General features: G+C 38.6%; 1 protein-coding gene across 1 annotated transcript; it reads left to right on the forward strand.

Moving 5' to 3' along the window:
• Positions 1 to 11,382: 11,382 nt before the first annotated feature.
• LOC111644863 (cytohesin-2-like) lies at positions 11,383 to 20,848 on the forward strand. The gene is made up of 13 exons (XM_023393819.2): positions 11,383 to 11,515; positions 12,351 to 12,433; positions 12,719 to 12,783; positions 14,341 to 14,407; positions 15,652 to 15,770; positions 16,424 to 16,504; positions 16,612 to 16,724; positions 16,930 to 17,078; positions 17,846 to 17,957; positions 18,052 to 18,128; positions 18,251 to 18,322; positions 18,549 to 18,697; positions 19,660 to 20,848. Exons 1-13 carry the CDS (start codon positions 11,476 to 11,478, stop codon positions 19,736 to 19,738), a joined length of 1,206 nt encoding a protein of 401 aa, XP_023249587.1. The 5' UTR covers positions 11,383 to 11,475; the 3' UTR covers positions 19,739 to 20,848.
• The last annotated feature ends 382 nt before the right edge of the window (positions 20,849 to 21,230 follow it).

Raw genomic sequence — 21,230 nt, forward strand, 5'->3', positions numbered from 1 at the left:
ACATAAGCCCATAATGTATTTAATATTACTTCATTTAAACTGAAGTTAGATAACACTAACACACACGCAGCTAACTGCTACATCTTCAAGGTGATTGAAAATAATTGACAATAAATAATCCTAAAAACTGCAATTTGCAAGTAGCCGAATAAATCTGTCAGATCTAGAGATCAAATTACGTGGATAATCCGATTCTAAAACCAGGCTATTCTCATCACAGTCAAGTCACTGAGCGTAGGCAAAGTAGGCTGGTAACAGGAGTAGTGATGAAGTCAAATGATAGCGAAGCAACTGCTCTCCCCACTGTGGCCAGTGTTTGTATGACCAGACCAACCAGTCAGATGTAAATGAACTCTGATTATTTGAATGTGGCGTATTTATGATTGGTCAAATCAACAATGAGAAAAAACAACTTTTCAGTTCATTTTTGAATTTTTGGGATGAAGCGTGACGATTGGGTGAAGCAGTCCAAGCATTTGGTGGGGCATTGCCCCCTCGAGTCCAGGAGCCACAGCTAGAAATATCTAACCTAGAATCTAATTCTGTGGGAAACACTCTTTTGTTTTAGCTTATTAATCATAGTACATTAATGCATATAAAAAAAAAAAATCCTTTGCCACCTCTGGGCTACACCAGTTAAAAATTCCTAGAACAATTCATTTGCAATTTTTCCTCTTCCTCCCCCTCAAAGAGACATCAGATCTTCTGCTGCCAGGAAACAGCCGTCCGGTGGCACTATTCTCAAAATATTTCATTCATTTCTTTAGTCCTTTAAAACATTTTTATTGCCTGCATGTTAGCTCGTTCGTACTTAGACCAAGTGTTTGGGCTGGAGGAATTGTAAATAATACGATTGACAATTATATTATTCTGTTCACTTGTCATTTCAAGGACTGTAATAACTAAACAATCAAGGGCTTTTGAAAAATGTGACTTTTAAAGTTCCTCTCCAGACATGTTTAAAAGTCTGTAAAAATCCTCTGCTTTGGTTCCTATTTTGTTTAACATGGTTTTCATCTGTTTTTATTAGACTGTTAGACTCAAGGTGGAAACACTCAGTCATGGTGTTGATGAATATTTCACTCAAGTTTCATATGGACATATTAACAAGGTTAAACACTTGTCAATACATCTTAAGAATTGATCAGTTTTAACGCTTCCTTTTCTCTATCTTTCCCTCTTAGATTCCACTTATTTCCCCAACTAAGGTCTCTCTTCTCTGTCTGTGTATCTCGCTCACTGATTCTACTCTCAATAATTGGTTGAGCTGCATCATATGACCAGTGCCTTGTTATAATTCTCAATAATTTATACCTTATAGGTCCAGGTCTGGAGAGTAGTGGTCCACCTATTAGTGACCATAGCACTACGTCTGTCAGTCATATCACAAATCACAGGTCCTGCAACACTCTCACACATGAAAATAAACCCGAGGCTGCATCTTGTGTGTTTGTGTATTGAGGTGTGGTGGCTGCTTACGCTGAGCGCTTATCACTTGCTCCTCTAAATAAAAAAAGTTTCCCATGCTCCCTTTATGTGCTCTGACGGGAACCAGCTGCTACTCCGATTAGATAAGTACTCTTTTCAGACTGTCATCTTCACAGTGCCGCCTCTCAGTTTCATTTAATTCCTAGTTTTAGTTTTTTCTTTGGACAGAACCTTTGCTCCTTTGGCATCTCGGAGGGTTTAAAATATCAAAAACACAGATGAAGTTCAATAGATTAAAAAATAAGATCTGATCTGTATCTGCTAATTGAATCTTGGCATTTATCTTCACATCTATCTGTGTCTTTAGTATCTGTTGATTTAGAGCATGAAAGCGGATATACATGCTCCGTATCGCACTTCACTATATTTTTTATATGTTTGGATGATCGGATGTTTTTAAAGATGCCCATTAATCAGTATTTTCACACGTGCAAACCCATTAAAAGATAACCACTTACTCAATAATTGAAACATTCCCGCAACAGCGATCAGCAGCATTCCTCTCTTCAGTTTCTTTACAAATTAGCCTGTGAATTGCTTTATAAATGAGATGCTATTTGTTTGCTTGCATGTTTTGCTCAGATATGGAGAAGCTTTCTCATTTGCTGCCAGCATTGAAGGGGCATGAAACTCTCTGCGGACCCCAGACCCTTTTTGTTCAGTCTTGTAGAGTGTGTGTTTAGAGCCAGGCGTGTGCATTAATGTGCTCTCCCTTTGATGCAGAGATGATTATGTGTGTTTATCTGTCATTCACCATGAGGGATTGCATCACCTTCATCTCAACCCAAACTCGCTTGCATTGAGAAAAAAGCTTTGAGAGACATGATCTTCTCTTTGTGGCCCTGCTGTTGTGCTGCTGGTTGCCATGACTGGTTAGCGATGCAAAAGATGGAGTGATTACCCGTCCCTGACCTACAAGTAAGCAGACGTACATTTACCCCATGAAAAGTGACATAAAGTGAAATCGGTGCATAATATAAATGAAAGATCTCATATAGTATAAAGGTAGATGTCTATGTATTGTTTGAATATAAAATAGGTCTAGGTACTGTGGAAGTATCAAAGCGCTCAGTCCACAGAGAAATGCACACAGCCTATATCAAGAAACTGAGCCTTAAAATGAACTGTCAGGACTTCTGTGACTTTGTGATGTCACAACAGAGCAGTCACCTTTCTCAGCCATGCTCCAAATCCTGCCCACCTGGACCCACCATCCAACCTTGCAGGTATCTCTGAGTGTTTACCTGAAATCTGCTAATTTTGTATTGGAAACAGAAAACATTTAGCCAATGCAGGACTCTTACTTGTAATGGAGTATTTCTGCACTGTGGTATTTTTACTTAAGACCCCCTCGGATGAAAATCTAGTGTTTAACCTTGTTAACATGTTCATATGATGTTTTTATATATTACAGACATATGATGAGAGAAATAATCATCAACACCATGACTGAGTGTTTCCACCTTGAACTGCAGTGAAACAATAACAGTCTCATAAAAACAGATTCAGGATTTCATAAATAACAAACCTAAGGAACCAAATGTCACCTTGTGGGGAGCCAGAGGTTGCGTTAGCACAACCGCTAACACTGTATCAGCCACTGCCAGTTACAAGCTAACAAACCACATAAACAAATAAAAGATGCTAACTACGCTAACTGTTCTGATCCGTCTGCTAGTCTTTGGTTCTGGTCTCATACCATTCTGTGTTCTGCTCTGTGAGTTCAGCTCCATGCTAAAACCTCACATGTACTATGTATTTTTAGACTATAGGAAAGGTTTTGTTTTCACTCAGAACTGCAGCACTTTGATAGCGGATCCACACACTTGAGGGTCCTTCTTCTTCTCTTATGTTTGGTGCAAAACCACAGTGATGTTTCAGTGACGAACAAGAAAAGAATACATTAGTCTAATGATGTTTAATAGTGTTATGGCTTTGATGTGTGTGTGTGTGTGTGTTCGAGAGAGAGAGTGAGATGAGAGCAGAGAGTGAGTGTGTAAGAGCATGAACTCGCTGATCCTGGGTGGCTGTCCTTCCATCTGTCACTCAGCCACAGTTGTGTCTTTAGCATTCTGCAGAGAACTCGCTGTTTTCTTACTGAAATGAGTTTGAGCTCAGTCACATCCACACTCAGAGTAAAAACTAACAGAGGGACATGTCTCTATTGGATTTCAATGCTGAAACTAAGACATGTTAAAGAAAGATTACAGCTGTTTCCTGTCAACAGTTTACAGAAAAGGGAGAGAGAGTCAAACAGCTGGTAACTCCATATGAGAAGGCATCGTTTTTTAATATGGTAGAATAATTTGCTTGATAGAAAGCAATCAATGGACTATCCCTTTACCCATATATGTAATATGATACTCTGAATTTACATATATTAAATATACGTACATATCAACTAAAAACATATGTGTAAAAAATGATATATAAAAATATTTTAAAAATTGGAACAATTTCACATAATGACATATATGTATAACCCATACAAATACGTATGTTTATGTATGTATGCTTATATTTTTGACATGTTATGTAAAGATATATCCATACAAAGCCTCAAAATTAAATAAGAAATTAATAAGAAAATATATATAAGTACATAGAATTTTTAAATGCATGTTGCTTTAATAAACTTGTATATATAAATTAAATATATTGTTGGCATAATATATGCTCGAAACATGTTACACCATATAAAAATTTATCAGACATTTATAATATGTACATATCCAAATTTTACTATGGGTTTTTCATATGTTATAAACTTATATTCCAGAGGATGTATATATGTGATAATAATATGTCCCCTTATAGGTGACATATCTGTCATATATTACATTTCTGTATGCGTAAGCTAAACTAACCTAAACTACCCTCCATGCATTTCTTCGATATTGTCAAACTGTGCATGGCGAAGGACACAGAACTTAGAAATGTTGTCACCGTTTGAAGACTGAAAGGAGATATTTTTATCATCATTGTCAAGTGGTGAATCATATTTAAGCTCAAACGAATGAGTCACATGCTCCTGATATATGGCTATACATGGTTAAAAATCCACATAGAAAACACATCGTGGTTTAAGTGAGAGCATGATTGTTCGCATTTCGCGATAAACATTTTACGCCCAACAACAGCAGCTCAGGTGCTCACTCCACCTACAACGTCTTTAGAAGGACAAGAATTCAACAGACTCAGAAGAAGAGTCCTTGTGTGGCTTTGAAAGATGCCTGAAGATCTTGACATAGTTAACCAACCCTGAAGATACAGAAACTATGCACAAATAAAACTTAATGATGCAGCAAACAGTCATGAGTGAGGAGCTGTTTCAAGGCATTCAAAAGTGTTTTAAAGCCTCTAACAGAACAGAAGCTGCATAGTGAAAACCAGGGAGCACAAATGTGTCACGTTTATTTTTAAGTGCCGTGAAACCTTGAGGTAATGAAAGCCTCCACTAAACAACATTCATTAGGGCTCATCTCTCTTTGAGGGCCTGATGAATAAACTGCATTGAATCAACACTTTGCTCTTTCAGATGATGTGTCCATGACTGTCTCAAAGGTACATTTTTTTTTGCTTTTTTTTGTTTCTACTACCAAAAAGAAGTCAGACTATTCTGTAGAGTAGAGTTAATTTCATTGGTTGAATTAAGTGTCAGTAGCTGGGGCCACAGAATCATTGCCATTTTTCTGACTGTGATGATGGAAGCAAAGAGGAGAAACTGTTTTCAAGATATTAATCAAATATAGGGATGGCAGTGTTGGTCCAGACTGAAATACCTCAACAATTAGTAAACTGTGTCCCAATTCAGGGGTTGCATCCTTCAGGGGACATGGTCTACAAACGCAGTCATAGAACGTGAAGGCCAAACCGAAATGACACGGTCTAGCATTCTGAGGATTTCTGCTTTCCGTCACTAGCTGTGCCCGGCCTTAACACTGCGTCGCAGAGCAGCACACCTGTTGCCACACAAAACAAAAACTACAGGTATTTAAGCTCCTTTTTAACAGTTGTACCGTTAGCTGTTGAACTCAGCTGAAACCCAATACCTACATATGCAAGTGTAATCCTCAGGCTCTCTGTCAGCGGTTTTTGTTGCCATATTATATTCATTACCAGCACTCAATGAATCTTGGGATAGGTTAGGCCATGAAGGATCCACCTGTCGGAGCCGTCTTTGTCCAGGAAAAGAAGGCCGCATCCCCTTTGACCTTGGGCAGTCTTCAAATGTAGCTTTCGAAGGATGCGACCCCTCAATTTGGACACAGCTGTGGTCTTTGTGACTTTTCCTCTTGATCTTGACTGGACTTTCGCACTCAAAGTAACTAGTGTGAGTATGGAAGTACACGATTTGAGACACAGCACAAGTTTTCAGCCAATCAGAGAGCAACATCTGTCCCTGTCATCAATTCAACATGATTACTCTTCTTAATGTTCACCGATTAGGGCTGACTAGAGTCCACAACGACTGATGGTTAACCACAGAGGCCCAGTGATGGCCCATTGTTGGCTCATATGTCAGCCCGGTGTCTCAGGGTCTTTGTAGTCAGCCTTGGTGGCTGCAGCTTATCCAGACAACCTCAGCACCAACCAGGCTTCCTTTGGATTTTACTGCCAAGGGAGGGAGGGAGCAGCAAGTGATATGACCATTATGTCTCTTTAGAAAGCATTAAGTGATTTGCCAGATGTTGTGTCAGTGCTGTGCCTGCTTTTTACCCTTCTGGGGGCTTTTAATTAGCATAATTATTATCCAATCATAGCTATTTCAGTTACATACTTTCAGATCTACAGTGCCAATATTATGCAGCAAAATGTAGTAATATTTACAACATGGTGCACCTAAAAAGTGCGACCATACACCTTCATGCAATTAATCATACATAACACATAGCCTTTACCCATGGTACTGATCACACTTAGCACTGTGGAGCAAACACAAGCGCTCCCCTGGGAGGGAGCTGCTGTGGTTGCTCATCTCAAACAATCAGCAGACTAACTGAAACCATCAGCAAACTATTCCCACTGTATTCACCTTATAAGACTTTTCTCTACATGCTGCTCAGAAATATCAGAAGTGAAATAAGAGTGATGAAGATTAAGTTCAGAGGTCTTTGATTGACAAGAATCTCCTGTGTTAAACTGAGATCTGACCTGTGACCTGAGTGGGATTGGATCCACATTTTACTCAGTGTAATCGAGTCACGTAGGTTCTTGTTTTTATTGCTGGGGTCTGCGTCAATGTGTCAGTACCTAAGTGGGCCCAAATGGACCAGAGCATTGCAGCATCATGTCCTTCCATATTGATGTTTTTTTCTTCACCACAGCTGCTTATTAACTGATGAATTAATTGATAGCACATCATGCTGCTGCTGCCGGTGTTTGTGCTCTCTCTCTGTTCGGGTCTGTTTGGGTCTACTGTATTCTGGATCGGGTCTAATTACCCTCAGACCAGGTTTGGGTCTGTTGATCTCTTGAAGACCTGCATCATGTGTGTGTGTGTGTGTATGTATGTGTAGTTGAATGATGTATGCATGACAACATGATCCTTACACATGAATCCTGTCACCTCTGCACAGTGCCCACGTTCCCCTGCTGTAAATAGATCGGTGTTTGGTACCTGAAGGTTTCTAATCTGACAAAGATGCAATTTGCATTATTGATATCGAGTTACTATGGCAACTGAATAAATCACCAGTGTCAGAGTGTTACAAACCAAAGTTTCACAGGAGAAAATGTGTCAGGCGCTGGCATGTGGGGCTGAGAAAGGGGAGGCAGGTTGCTATTGTCGGAGCCTAATGAGAAATCAAAACACTCAGTGCACATTTTTGTGCAAGTGGGGAGATTCTAAATGGTGCAAATTGGGATGGATGGCACCTCAATAATTACCAATCTGAAGGACAATCTTCCCTTTCCTTTGTCATGCTTTGTACACCTGCGATTTATGCAGCGGGCTCACACTTTAATGCTTACTCCTTGTGACTTGCTGCTGCTGCTGTGTGAGACTGTCAATGCAACAGCTGCTGAAGCCCACTTTGGAGGCAATTACGTCCACTTTGACTGATGTGAGGCTCGTAGAGAGCACAGCTGCAGACTAATCAACCTGAGCGTCTCAAACATCTCCTGTGAGAGCTTCCGACGCAGGCCACCATCCTCACGAAAGATGGGCTTCATGTGGATGCTGATGTCACGGACAGGTTATGAAGCAAAGACATGTTAAAGGCCCCCACACCCTCATAGGAGCAAATACCCAGACTGAAAGTGCAGTCCAAGTTTTGGGTGTCTCTGTTATTTTTGGGTCTCATTGCAGTCAGTTTGTGGTTGTGTTGTGTCTGTTTGCAGTCGATTTATGTCTCTTTGGTTGTTTTGCATCTCTTCTTGAACACTTTTTGTCTCTTTAGTGGTTGATTTGTGTGTCTTTGGTTATGTTGTATCTCTTTTTGGTCACTCTCTGCCTCTTTGTAGTTGATTTGTGTGTCTTTGTGGTTGTTTTGCATGTTTTTGAGCTCTTTTTACATCTCTTTGACGTGTTTTTTTCTCTTTGCAGTCGAGTTGTATCTCCTGGGTTACATTGAATCTCCTTTTGGTCACTTTCTGTCTCTTTGTGGTTGATTTGTGTGTCTTTGAGGTGTTTTTGCATCTCATTTTGTGTCTGGTTGTACGTGCTTGGTTGATTTGTTTCTCTTTGTTTGTCACTGTTTGTGGTCATTTGTGTCTCTTTGCTGTTAATTTGCATCAGTTTGTGGTTCTTTGACTGTCTTATACAGAGCCACTTCATACAGAGGCTCTGGCCCCGGTACACCTTGACCTCTTGAACCTCTCTGCCTGTACCCATTAGCCCCATATAAGTAATTAATTTGTGATCAACATTCTAGCAAGCCTGTCTCATCACAAACTATCCTCCTATATATAGAACTGTGTGAACAATTCATTCCTCATTATGGACACAATGATAGACGCCATTACAGGAGGATGAAAGCACTCCAGACAAGAAAGGCTGCAGCTGGAAGATTACCTCGTGTAATAATAAACACTCCTGATGATTGGCAGCGGGAGGAACGGGTCCAATTTGATAAGAGTGAACTCAGAACAATCGAGCTGAGGACGCACTGTCAGGCTTATTTGTGCTGGCTGCTTTTTTTTTAGTGTGGACTGACATAGTTTGTGAAGAGAGTCTCATTTTATCTCAGTCTGAGCTGCGGCAACACAAAAGTAAATTCGATGATTAACTAACTAACTTAGACACTGTTGTTCTCAGCTGCTAAAACTTAGAAATAAAATATGTATTAATATTACTCAAATATTGTCTTTGACTGTCTTTGTGGGCAGGATAAATGTTTTCCCACGCACAGAAATGATACTGTTATGCTAGTAAAAAGGTAAATGTGAATTTCACAACACGTTCATAAATGAACAGTCTTAACAGCTGCAGTGCAGTTTTAATAGCATGAATGCATTAATGTATATGAAAATGAAGATGCCACTTAAAACCAAACCTTTCATTCTTCAATCAAGGATTTATTGTGAAATGAAACTAAGATTTGCACCGAGTGACAATTGTTTCTCTTATGTTTCACAATAAGCTCACATCCTGTTGAAAGTGCAAATCTGCTTTAAAATACACACTGATCCTGACTCAGGAAGTTTAAAATATATCTGACCGATCACACACAACTAACCCACACGCACGCATTTGATGACTGACTTGCATAGTCAAGAATATAAAAATAATTTCCTAACCAGCTGATTTTTTTTGACACAGGGTCAAATTATTCAAAGCTGGTAACATATTTATACAATTTGTGGTTATTACTCCAAAGGTAATGATATGGAGTGAGTTAGATCAGCTGATGAATGGAGTTAAATAAAGGTTGAAGACAACATGTTAGATTAACCAGTCATCAGCTGTGTCTGAAATCACTCATTCACAGCCGCCTATATAACAGACTCACAAACGTACAAACACTAATCATCGTGATTTTGTTCTATCACTGACAACTGCTGAGTCGCACGTTCATTTACTGTAAATCAAAGAAATTATGAAATAGCAATCAAATTCATTGTGCGATTGTTATCACAAAGCAGTGTGGTGTACGTGCTGAGCCGTTGGAACATAGAGTTTTTGTTAAGATGTGAAACACTGTGGATAAATGTACACACACTGAATTCAGACACTTAAATACAATTACTGTAAATGTACAAATGTTGAAAATGTGTGCACTATAAATAGGGAGTGATTTTGAGCATTGTGTTAGAAAATATTTTTCTCATGGGCATTTTTGCTTCCTTTTTTTGTGGGCAGTGTTTTCATTTCCCCTTTATAACGCTTTCTTTAAAGTGCTGTGTTGAGATTTATTTATGCACACTGTACTTTATCAGTTATAAACTGTCCTGCTACTTTTAGGAAATTACTGAGCGTTCATTCCTACAAATATATACTAATATTACCACGATTTGTTTTTAAAGGGTCAGTATCAACACTGTCTGAGGTGTTAGGATATATAAAACCCCACTAGGTGGGGCCTCATATTTAGAAATGTTTTGTTCAGGTTTTGTTTCCTTCCTGCTGAAGAAGAAGAAATGTCAGCCAGCCAACAGACAGCATGGTAACCTCATCCCTGTGTCAGTGGTACAGTACCCAAGTACAAATTTGAATATATTTGTACTATTTTTTTACTTTATACTCAACTACTTCAAAGCCAAGTATTGTACTTTTTACTTTCCATACTATACACACACATATGATCAGTTTGTAAAATATAATATAGTGTTATAAATAAAACTGCCCAACACTATATGAAGTAGAAAACTAGCTCCAACTCAACCAATTACACGATGACTATGCTGCTTACATGTAAAACATCTGTAATAATCAGTGGCAGACCATAACTGAGAATGAGGTGCTTCTACTCCACCACATTTCAGAGGGAAATATTGTAGTTTTTAACTCAACTATCTTTCTACTGATGTAGTGACTAAGATGTTTGCACACAAATCATATGAAGTGCTTATAAAATTTGATGCTTTGTTACAGAGTAAATTACCCATATGCATGTTCAGGTAGAGCTGAAATGATGTGACAAACATTTTGTTTCACATGTACAAATGTGACAGTTTTGATGCTTTTACTTTGAATAATTAGAATAATTTTGAACTTTGGACTATAAAAGCATTGTGACGGTGTCATTGAGCTCTGGGTAATTGTGACAGTAGTTCTCACTATTTCCTGAATTTTTACAAACCAAACAATCAATTAGTTAATCCAGTAAATAATTAACAATGAAAACAATGAAAACAAGAATGGCATTCAGTAGAGCATGTACCTCCACCAAGACCAAACAATCTTACACGTGTGTGAAGATTCTCCGTCTTCCAGGTCATGGTTATCCAATAAAAGTTGAATCGAGGGCAGCTGGACTTTGTTGATACTTGAAGACGTTGCATCTTCAAACTGACAGCATCATTATACAATTGATACAACTTTACAGTTGTTGAGGTGTGTTTTATGTGTGTTGTGTAGTGTGCCATGAGTGTAAAAAACAAATTACCAAACCACTGCACTTTATTTTTCAGTGACATTAGTATGGCTCCATTTATGTTTCCTTTTTTTGTCAAGTTTATTCCATTACTATACTTTTTATTCAGTTGTTTTTTGTAAGGCACTTTGTAATGTGAGTATGACATGAGTAACAGTTGTGGCTTTTTGAGAACTAGTATTAGAAATAATAGGTGTACTGTGGTGTAATAATAGTAGCAGCTGTGCAGGGTATGAATGAGATGTGTGTTTCGTAAAGAAATGTGTTTACGCACAGTCCACATGTCAACATTTCTGCCATGCACGTCATCTGAAATGTTGTAAGAGGGGCTGTTGAGTGAGCTCGGAGTCTTGTCAGTGTCACATCTCTCAGAATGGCAGCGCCGGCCCTTTTTTCACTCTGACACTCTGTTTCCTGTGCAGACGTTCAGTCGCTCTACACCATCAACAATATGGCCATATGCAGAAAAGACAGCTTCCTTTGGGGGAAAGGTACGTTTTTATTGTTATTATCTATATTACTATTATATTATTATACTTAATAAGCTGTTTCTCAAACACAAATACCAAGGTTGTTGGATGATTTAGAGATGTTTTAAGTCATACCATTTGTCTGTACAACTCAATAAAATGCTGCTAATTTAGATTTTGTGGGTGACAAACTGTTCAGTGATATTGACTAAAGCATCTGCTTGTAAATTTTTTTTTATGTTATTCACCCTTTGAACCATTTGAGACCTAAACAACCAACAACCAAATCTAAATTTCACTATTATGCTGCAAATATTCGTCCTGGACAAAACCATCCACAAATAATCACAATAATAACAAGTCATATTTAAAAACGTTTGATGAACTTTTATACAAGTGGTTTTATAGGCTAACCTTCTGAATTACTTTAAGTGGGTGAGCATTGAGTAACATGGAATTTAATCACATTTATGTCACTTCGGCACAGTGGATGACATCATGCTAATAACTGATATTATATATAAATCCTCATTTATTTTATATACACACAATATTTGAACTGCATAAGCAACTCTGCAAACATAAATTCTGACAGGATTAATCAGACTGTTGGCAAATCAATCATTCATTAGAAGAGGAAGAGATAGCTCTTTCAAGCGTTTTTTCCTTCTTTCGTTCATTGACGACTTCTCTAACCAGTGAAGTATAAAGTTGTGATGCATTCTGGTCTGTGTGAGTAAGCGTAAGTGTGAATGAGGTTGTTGTGTCCACACTGTTTGAATGTACTGACTGCTACATCAAGTATATGCCACCATCCTGAACTGTCCCAGTGTTGATGCTTTTTATTGCCTCACAGCCCCACCGAAAATCACGCAGGCGGAGAGAAGGCCGAGTGAAACCATCAAGATTCACAAGTTTGAGCTGCTGGATGACATCCAGGTACTATAATGAGTATTTTTTTTTTTCCAAGGTCTTACATTAGAGTACATCATTATTCTTTTCCATGCACCCACTCCTGGCAGCCTCAGCAGAGTTTTTCACAGCACACAAAGGCATTTCATTCACCAAGCTCTAATAGAGATATGAAGGTTATTTTATTAACAGTAGGGGACGAATGGCCACGGTCACATAGCCTACAATTGAGTGTAAGGGTGTCTGTGACGTAACACCAAACCTTGTTCCCAAGCTAACATCACAGTTCTCATTCTCAACTTCCTCTCACAGAAGCTGAGGCTGGAGATCAATCACATCATGCCAGAAATCCACAGCTCTGAACAGAAGGAGCAGAAGTGAGTATAAGGAAATTTTTAGAGCACCTCTTCAATGAGTCAGCAGCCTCTTCCTCTTACTTAAGTGACATTTTGATGCAGTTTGGAGTCCCACACACCATAATGCTCAACTTCCCAAAGTCGTGCAAGCAGTTTTGTTGCAATGTTTCAGAACATTGTCCTTTTAGCATTTCGTCCTTAGACCTGTTACTAAAATTAGTAATACACTTGACCTTTTAAAAAAAATGCTTCACATATAGCAGTGGTAAAAATTACTTTTAGCTAACTGTTTCAACCAGTACCAAACTGTTTTAACTGTTAGTCTACTATTTCTACGCTTAATACATCACTTATATTCAACTTTTAATACTTTAAGCTAACTATTTCAACTGTTAACACTTTTAGCTAACTATTTCAACTGTTAATACTTTAAGCTAACTATTTCAACTGTTAATACTTTAAGCTAACTATTTAAACTGTTAATACTTTAAGCTAACTATTTCAACTGTTAACACTTTTAGCTAACTATTTCAACTGTTAATACTTTAAGCTAACTATTTCAACTGTTAATATTTTTAGCTTAGTAACTATTGTTAATACATTACCTTTAACTAACTATTTCACCTGCTAATACTTTTAGCTAACTACTAATACATTCATTTTAGCTATGAACTGTACTTATAACTGTTTCAGCTGTTTATACATAATCTATAGCTATAGTGGTTTCAACCATACACGCAGAAACCTAGATACCGTGTCCAGTGATTGGACCTATGGTGGTCAAGTTAACGAATACAGAGATCCAGACTTCACTACATTACTAACTATATAAACTGCTAACAGCTTTAGTTGTTTATCAGTGTTATTCAGTATATCTAGGTTTATGGTCTGGCTATGCTGGCCTGTGCTGTGAAGCTCTAGGCGTACCAAACACATTTACTGTGACAGAACAAATTTAGACAGAATGGTGTTGCGACATTTTGAGAGTGATGTGCATGTGGCTGTCTGCATATTTGGACTTCCTGTTGCTTTTGCTGTTGCTTTCAGACAGAGATAATGATATGTGAGTGACACTTCACTCTTCTAAATGTTTTACTGGCATCATAACCACAGTTTCTCGGTATTGCTGCCCCCACCAAATCAAAAAAACCTCCAACACCCACCACTTGATAAAATACACCCTTAGTAATTTAGAAAATATGCTACTAAGCTACTACTCACAGATTAATGGAGGGTTAATTGATGACCATTTTGATAGTTGTTTAATAATGTATTTGGTCATCTTTATCAAGTCAAAATACCAAATCGTTTCTGATTTACACTTCTGAAATATGAGAATTAGCAGTTTCTCTGAATACCATCACATTAACAATTAAATAACTTGTGTTTTAAACTACTGGCCAAGTGAAATGATTCATTTGATTATGATTATATGATATATATATAATTATATGAATTTGATTAACATTTGAAGGTTTTGAGTTTGATGTTTCTTTATTATTTCATTCCATGCATATAAATATATTAATAATATAATATAGTAGTTTATAATGAAAGGTTTTTTGTCTTTTGTTGCAGTAAAAAGGTTGTGAAGAACAGAAGATTCTTACGTGGGAAAAAGAAATTCAACATGGACCCCAAAATGGTGAGTTTTTATATAAATATATACAATATACACACATATATTTATGTTTATAAACAGGAAAAGCGGATTTAATGGTTATGGATTTGACTTATTTCTTTCTATGAAGGTCTTACGTGTTGCTCTAGTGTCTTTAAACTGCAGTTGTTTGAAACTTTTTGACACAACCACTATTTGTCATTTGATGTTTCAACACAGCTCAATATAACCTGTGCTGCATGTTGAATAGTGTGTGTTTGTAGCCTCACCTGACCATCAGACTAAATATTTCATTTGGTCACCCGTATGCATTTAGACAGAGTACACAGAACATTCGCAGCGGTCTCTCTAAGTGTGTAACACCATCTTTAGTTCTGACAGGTCACATGCCATTTAATTCAACAGCTCATACGGAAACACTATTATTATTCTGGTTACCCTGAGCCACAGTAAAGGTACATGAGGTGAAATTACACTTTCACTCTTCAGCTCCACTTCATCTGAAGGTTGAGAGCAAGATGACAGCAAGACAACTCCACAGACAGCTGATGTGTGTTGAACATTGTGTGTGTGTGTGATGTGCAGAAGTGCAAACAGTGCACAGTGCACAGGCGCAGAGGATGAGCAATAGCGAGAAAACCCACATCCTGTTCCCTGAAGTGGGGCAGAAGCTCCAGTTCACCACAACGACCTCTATCTGTCTGCATCTCCGGTAAAAAAAAAAAAAAAACTCTGAGTCCCTCAGCCTGTGCCCTGGTCTGTGCTCAGACCGGAGGACTTGTGCAAGTGGGCGGAAGAGAAGCTTTAAGACTTCTTAAGGGGGGTTAAGGGTGCCTTTAAGTGGAATTGATTTGAAGAGGCACTCAGCAGGAGTACGCACTCAGAATAAAGGGTCATATTTTGATGTTTTGGCTCTGAACACCCATTGAGATTGAGAGTTAACAGCATGCAATATTCATTCAACCTTTCTTATCTCCTGCTCTGGTGATTAATGGCAGCAGTGACTCTGAAGGAGAATAATAAAACTTTCCCGTCGTGTGATATGACTAATGAAGATTTTGATTTAAACACAATTTCCTGCCCTGGAAGCTGAAAGACACAAATTAAACCTCTGAAGATTTAACTTTAAAGATTCTTCTCTAATACAGTCTGAACAACCATTCGACTTGACATGAAGTATATAAAGTTTTTGTGTGTAAGCATGGACATTGCTGATTTGCATGCCCCTGATTTCCAAATGCTCTTCATACAAATCTGACTTCCTGCAGGGCGTCCATTACCTGGTTGAAAACGACCTGCTGGAATGGCGAGCAGAGTCAGTGGCCGAGTTTCTTTACAAAGAGGAGGGACTGAACAAGACCGCCATTGGAAATTTTCTGGGAGAGAGGTACAACATTGACACAACTGATCTGGAAATATCATTGAGCACTTTTACTGGAGTACAGAACTACGGTTCAGTATCGATGTGCTCGTTCTTTATCTGGGTATTTTCATTATATGCTACTTTATACTTCAGCTCCCACTACATTTCTTTACATCGCATTACATCCATCTGACATTGATACTGCGCTGATGACTTTACGCACACAGCATACCAGCAGCTTATTAAATGAGTTGTTGAGGATTAAACCACCCAACAATAAACAAAGAAGTTAAAAGTATAGCGCCTCTCTGGGGCACCTACAGCATTAAAATGCTGCTTACACATGAATTCATCAGTAATAATAACTCAATAATAAAATGCATAGTAACATACCACTCAGAGGAGGCTTTTTTTTTTTAAACACAGTTAGTACTTTTAATTTTAATACTTGGTATATTTAGCTATTTCTTTAACTTACCTACTTACTTATTAATTTACCAACATTTATAATGTCATTTTTACTGAGTAGAAACACACAGTCGTGCTTCATAGTCTTTATTCAAACAACTGAGTGGGGAACGTCTTCACTTAAGTTTTAAATGTTAATAAGCAGTTCAGAAATGGATTTTGGTCCAGATGTCCAGATGATGATTATTTCCTATTTTCTTTTCACACAGGGAGGAGATTTATCTGAAGATACTGAAAGCCTTCGTGGACTTGCATGAATTCTCAGACCTGAATCTGGTGCAGGCGCTGAGGTTTGCTTTAAAGATAAATAACTCAAATAAATAAATAAAGTCTGTGAGAAATGTTGCAGCAGTTTTGTGTGTTTTTTCTTACACCCCTCCTCCTCCTTTTCTCACAGGCAGTTCCTCTGGAGCTTTCGTCTCCCGGGAGAAGCTCAGAAGATTGACAGGATGATGGAGGCGTTTGCAACTCGCTACTGTGACTGTAACCCAGGGGTCTTCGAGTCCACAGGTACGAAGACAGTAGGCTTCGTCTCACCTGATTGATGATGATAGGAGACAAGTCATCTTTCACAGATTGTTCAATAGAAGAGTTTTTCCTCAGGCAGCATTCACACAAACGGCTGCAGTTTTGAATGTATGCAGCTGAAGCAGTGATAACAATGCAAGGCTGAAGGAAACACTGTGGTTTTCTGTCTTCTGTGTGTGTGCAATAGACACCTGCTACATCCTGTCTTTTGCCATCATCATGCTCAACACGAGTCTCCACAACCCCAACGTGAAAGACAAACCCAGTCTGCAGCGATTCTTCTCTATGAACAGTGGCATCAACAACGGGAAAGACCTGCCCACCGAGCTGCTCACGGTCAGCGGCCACACATTTCATTTGTTTTGTTGTTGTTGTTTTTCATTTCTGCGTCATACCAAACATGTGGTCCATCCCACATGGGATCACAACACGCCAACAATCTACAAAACCAACCCGCCAACCTGCAGCAAATATGGTCACAATCTCCTCTTCCTGAGTTACAGCATTGAATAATGTCCAGCAGTCTTTTTGACCTCGATCTTTGACCTTTGACCACCAAATTCTAATCACTTCATACTTGAGTCCGAGTGAATGTTTGTGCCAAATCTAAGCAAATTCCCTCCAGGGGGGCTTGAGATATCACATTCAAGAGACCAAAACCATGGTTTGTGAGGTTACCGTGACCTTGACCTTTGACAAAACAAAATCAAATAAGTTCATCTTTGAGTCCAAACATTTGTGCCAAAGTTCCCTCAAGGTGTAATGAGATTTAGCATTCTCGAGAATGGGACAGACGGACGCACAACCCGAAACATAATGCCTCCCGCTCTGACTGTTGCTGACACAAAGGCATAAAAATAAAAGAGAGGCAAAAGAAAGATACATTAAAATTTTAAATTAAATTTCATTTCATTTATCTCCAGTGTTGGTGTTTTTATTATTATTATTATTATTATTATTTCATTGTCTTTAATCCTCTGGAATTTTACTGCAGTTTTTAAGCTAAAATATAAAATAAAATGTTAACAATGTATATAGTCTATATATTATAGTATATAGTTTGATTTTAGTTGATGTTTCTTCTGCTTTCAATTGTTTTCCAGAAACTGTACACGAGTATCCGCAGCGAGCCGTTTAAAATCCCAGAGGACGATGGGAACGACCTCACGCTGACGTTTTTTAATCCAGATAGAGAGGGCTGGCTCCTTAAAATGGGTGAGATGATTATGTTTGTAGCATACTGAGTAGATTGCAGGCTTTCAGGTGAGATTACTACATCTCAGTAAATTGTTGTTTGTCTTTGTGGAAGGTGGCCGTGTTAAAACCTGGAAGAGGAGGTGGTTTATTTTGACAGACAGCTGCCTGTACTACTTTGAGTACACCACAGTGAGTATCTGTTTCTCTGCTGCCAAGGAAACTGCACTGACAACAAAATATGCAAATGTCAATCATGCTTCCTGTGGTTAAAAGGTGGGGTCTGTCTATATAATATCCGTCTCTTACTCCAGGATAAAGACCCGATCGGGATTATTCCTCTGGAGAACCTGTGTGTCAGGGAGCTGCAAGACACAAGCAAACCGGTACAGTATTATTTACCTTTGCTGTGAAGTGCATGAAGGGAGTGATGAGCCTCCACACACATTTTTTTTGCTGCCACACAACTTCATGAATCACACAGAAGCTGCTATATTTCTCACACAAGTGCTGAAAACAGTGAGTCAGAGAGCTATCAGAGGACTGTTAAAACAAACAGAAAGCATATGCAGTTACAGTGACGGTGCCACATGTGTGTCTGTGTTTGAACAGTATTGTCTGGAGTTATATAACCCCAAAGGACAAAAGATCAAGGCCTGCAAGACGGAGAACAAAGGCCGAGTGGTGCAGGGTAAACACCAGTCCTATAAGCTGAGCGCGGCCAGCACGGAAGAGCGGGACAACTGGATCCACGCAATCAGGTGAGAGCTTCTGATGCTGCGGAGAACACATGGGAGGACATGTGCCTCTGTGAGCCAGTGCTCGTCAAGGCTGAAGCTGGAACACAGGATCAGAAAGAGTAAAAACCAGCAGCAAAGATCAGGAAGGCTACAGTCACATCTAAAGCTGCAGCTCGTTTATACAGGAGGTTTTATGCACAATTATTACTTGACTGGGACCAGTAACGTCCTGGAGACTCAGCTGGTTTCCTCAGAGCCAAGAAATAGTCCAACAGTAAATTGTGCTTGAGCTTTAGGGGTGCTCGTTCAGACAGAGCCAGACTAGCTGTTTCCCCCTGTTTCCAGTCTTTGTGCTAAGCTAAGCTAACATCTGACTTTCATACTTTAATTTAGGCAAATTCAATAGATTTTCCGTGGGTCTGTTGCTGAGCTCTTTACCTTTAGTTTGTTGTGTGTTTAAACAAACATAACTGTTCGTTGGTGGGAAGCTGGTGAGGGATCACGTCCTTGTCGCTGCACTTATGTCTCCTACTGGTTTGAGTGGATGTAGGAGAAATAGTATTAATGTTAAGGGCCATAACTGGAGTTCACAATAATGCTGAAACAATTAGTCAATTAATCGGTTGGTTGATCAGTTTTAATAATAGTTTCATTTCATTTATGATAGTTTAATCCAGATGTCACCTTGGGTTTTGAGCATGAACATCTGGAGCTAAAAATACCAAACATCTGCAGGTTCCCATGAAATTGTGATGGGAATTTTTCAGTATTTTCATTTTATTGAAATTTTATTACCTAATTTACCATCAGTTGAATAATAAAAAAAATAACCAAGAAATGAATCAATAATGTAAATAATCATGAGTTGCAGAACTAGCTAGGAGGGACAACGACTGTATGGGCAGGAAAAAATGAAAAGCTACTACTACCACTGTTCTTGATGATCTTTCAGTTTCAAACGTCGTCTGAATCTTCTTTCTCAGGGCGAGCATCACCAAGGACCCGTTCTACGACCTGGTGTCTCTACGTAAGAGGAAGGTCATTAGCAACACGTCCTCATAGAAACTGAAACTCCAGACATCAGTGGAAACAACATCTGAGCATTTTATGGATTAATCATCCCGAGTCTGTTCAACTTCATCACACTTCATTTCACAGAAATGTCTGAATTGGGAAGTGGCACTTTGTGAACTATTTGTGGCTTGCAGTGTAAAGTCTTCACATTACTTCTGCAAACTGCACGCACTACTGCTCCGGGTTCAGGGGCCGACACATATCTGCTGCAGAGGCACAGCCCGAGGGGTGGCAAAGACCCCCCATGGTGCCCCCCCGACTGACCTTCTATATGAGGTGACTTATTGCTGGAAAGTCAAATGACCACAAAGCCATGCAAACAAGTCAAAACAAACACAATTTGACTACAAAGAGATGCCAATAAAACACCACAAAGCTAGAAAGAAGCATAAATAATCTCAAAACGACCACAGAAAGACACAAATTAGCCACAAAGAAACATAAAATGATGATAAAATACACAAAACAGACCCAAAACAACCACCAAGTGGCGTGAAATGAACACAGTCAGTGTTATAATGTGATGTAAAAATGACTACAAAGAGACTCAAAAGACAATAAAATGAGACGTAGATGTCTTGCAGTGGGAGGTGCTGGGGGTGGGGCGTTACATGTCTGTGTCCAGGGGCCTGATGTCTCACAGTCTGTCCTTGACTGTAAAAACAGCAGCTATTTATTGATATTATTTCATGTTAGAATATTTAAAGTTGTTTAGTATATAGCACTTTGTTAAACCTGTTCTGGGTGTTTTTATTTTAGGCTTCCTGGGAAAATATGAAGCTTAAAGAAGCAGTTTCATGAGCGATTTGTGGAGGGTTTTCACTTTTCTTACTTCACTTACTGATGAAATAAAATTTGTCCATTCTCTTCCTGATGAACATCAAATACAATCACAGACCAGCTTTATTAAATTCATGTAAATAGAAAAACCAGAAAAGCTACAAAAACATTGACAAGCTCTTAAATTAACTTATGACTACATAGAGTGTACAATGTATTTTATTTAGATACACTTGTTTAACATGTATTATATTATTTAATGACTTCATACTGATGAGGGGATCAAACTATCTGTATAATAAACTCATTTATTCTGAATGTGTGGCTGTTTCTCCAGCAGATGGCGCTGCATCATCATAACATGTCACTTCTTTCACCAGGAAGTTCATGTTCAAATATTTACTTTTAATGCAACTCACTGGATGTTTTTTTGTTATCAAATTAATACAGCCCTGTGTTATCTTGTTATTCTCAGTTATTTAATTATCAATTCAATCTTTTCCTGTGAAGTTCCTGTTGTGCGTGTGTGTGTGTGATGCTGTGATACAGATGTGGTTTCCTGGAAGCTAGTGTACACACACACACACACACACACACACACACACACACACACACACACACACACACACACAAACCCAAATAAACAAACATCATATTTGCTTTTTTGCTAAATATATTTTCTCACAGTGTATTCGTCAAA

Source organism: Seriola lalandi, unplaced genomic scaffold (genome assembly GCF_002814215.2).
Source record: "Seriola lalandi dorsalis isolate HSWRI2012SDOR001 ecotype SW California unplaced genomic scaffold, Sedor1 jcf7180002054944, whole genome shotgun sequence".
Classification (NCBI taxonomy): Eukaryota; Metazoa; Chordata; class Actinopteri; order Carangiformes; family Carangidae; genus Seriola; species Seriola lalandi.

Bases quoted from the DNA above. Each gene is read 5' to 3' on its own strand.
- LOC111644863 (XM_023393819.2), top strand. From the start codon at position 11,476: ATGGCCATATGCAGAAAAGACAGCTTCCTTTGGGGGAAAG. The intron at 12,784-14,340 runs GTGAGTATAAGG...CTTTTGTTGCAG, and splicing joins TCTGAACAGAAGGAGCAGAA to TAAAAAGGTTGTGAAGAACA. The intron at 17,079-17,845 runs GTCAGCGGCCAC...ATTGTTTTCCAG, and splicing joins TGCCCACCGAGCTGCTCACG to AAACTGTACACGAGTATCCG.